Source organism: Penaeus monodon, chromosome 25, assembly GCF_015228065.2.
Source record: "Penaeus monodon isolate SGIC_2016 chromosome 25, NSTDA_Pmon_1, whole genome shotgun sequence".
Taxonomy (NCBI): domain Eukaryota; kingdom Metazoa; phylum Arthropoda; class Malacostraca; order Decapoda; family Penaeidae; genus Penaeus; species Penaeus monodon.
Window position 1 is genome coordinate 35,055,359 of NC_051410.1, and position 331 is coordinate 35,055,689.

A 331-nucleotide genomic window follows, 5' to 3' on the forward strand; every position below is an offset into this window, starting at 1 on the left:
AGGAGCGTCTAGGTAACGAGCCGTAGCTGTGAGCGACTGACTGCGGCTGCGGGTCGGAGGCGGGGCCCGCTGCGGACACGACCACGGAGCTGCCGGTGCTGCCATCTATCCGCACTCGCGTGTAACTACTGCTCCTGCTCCGTTCTCCGCTGGGCGAACTGGAAGGAAAGATAGTGTATTATTAGTAGTGATTTGGTGTTTGTGTTATTTCTATCCTTAACATACCGAGTTTGTCTTATTTGAATTAATATATCAACTATCCTTTTCCACATTTTCCCCCATTTGTAAAACACACCGAATACAGGACGAAGACGGTGAGAAATGAAGAAGG

At 49.8% G+C, this 331-nt stretch overlaps 1 protein-coding gene across 1 annotated transcript in view; it reads right to left on the reverse strand.

Moving 5' to 3' along the window:
• The window catches only part of LOC119589185, a gene marked incomplete at its 5' end in the record, with an annotated part of 121,836 nt that overhangs the window by 115,677 nt on the left and 5,828 nt on the right, over nucleotides 1–331 (reverse strand). Inside the window, 1 exon segment of the mRNA XM_037937781.1 lies at nucleotides 1–158. Coding sequence (XP_037793709.1) covers nucleotides 1–158 — 158 coding nt within the window.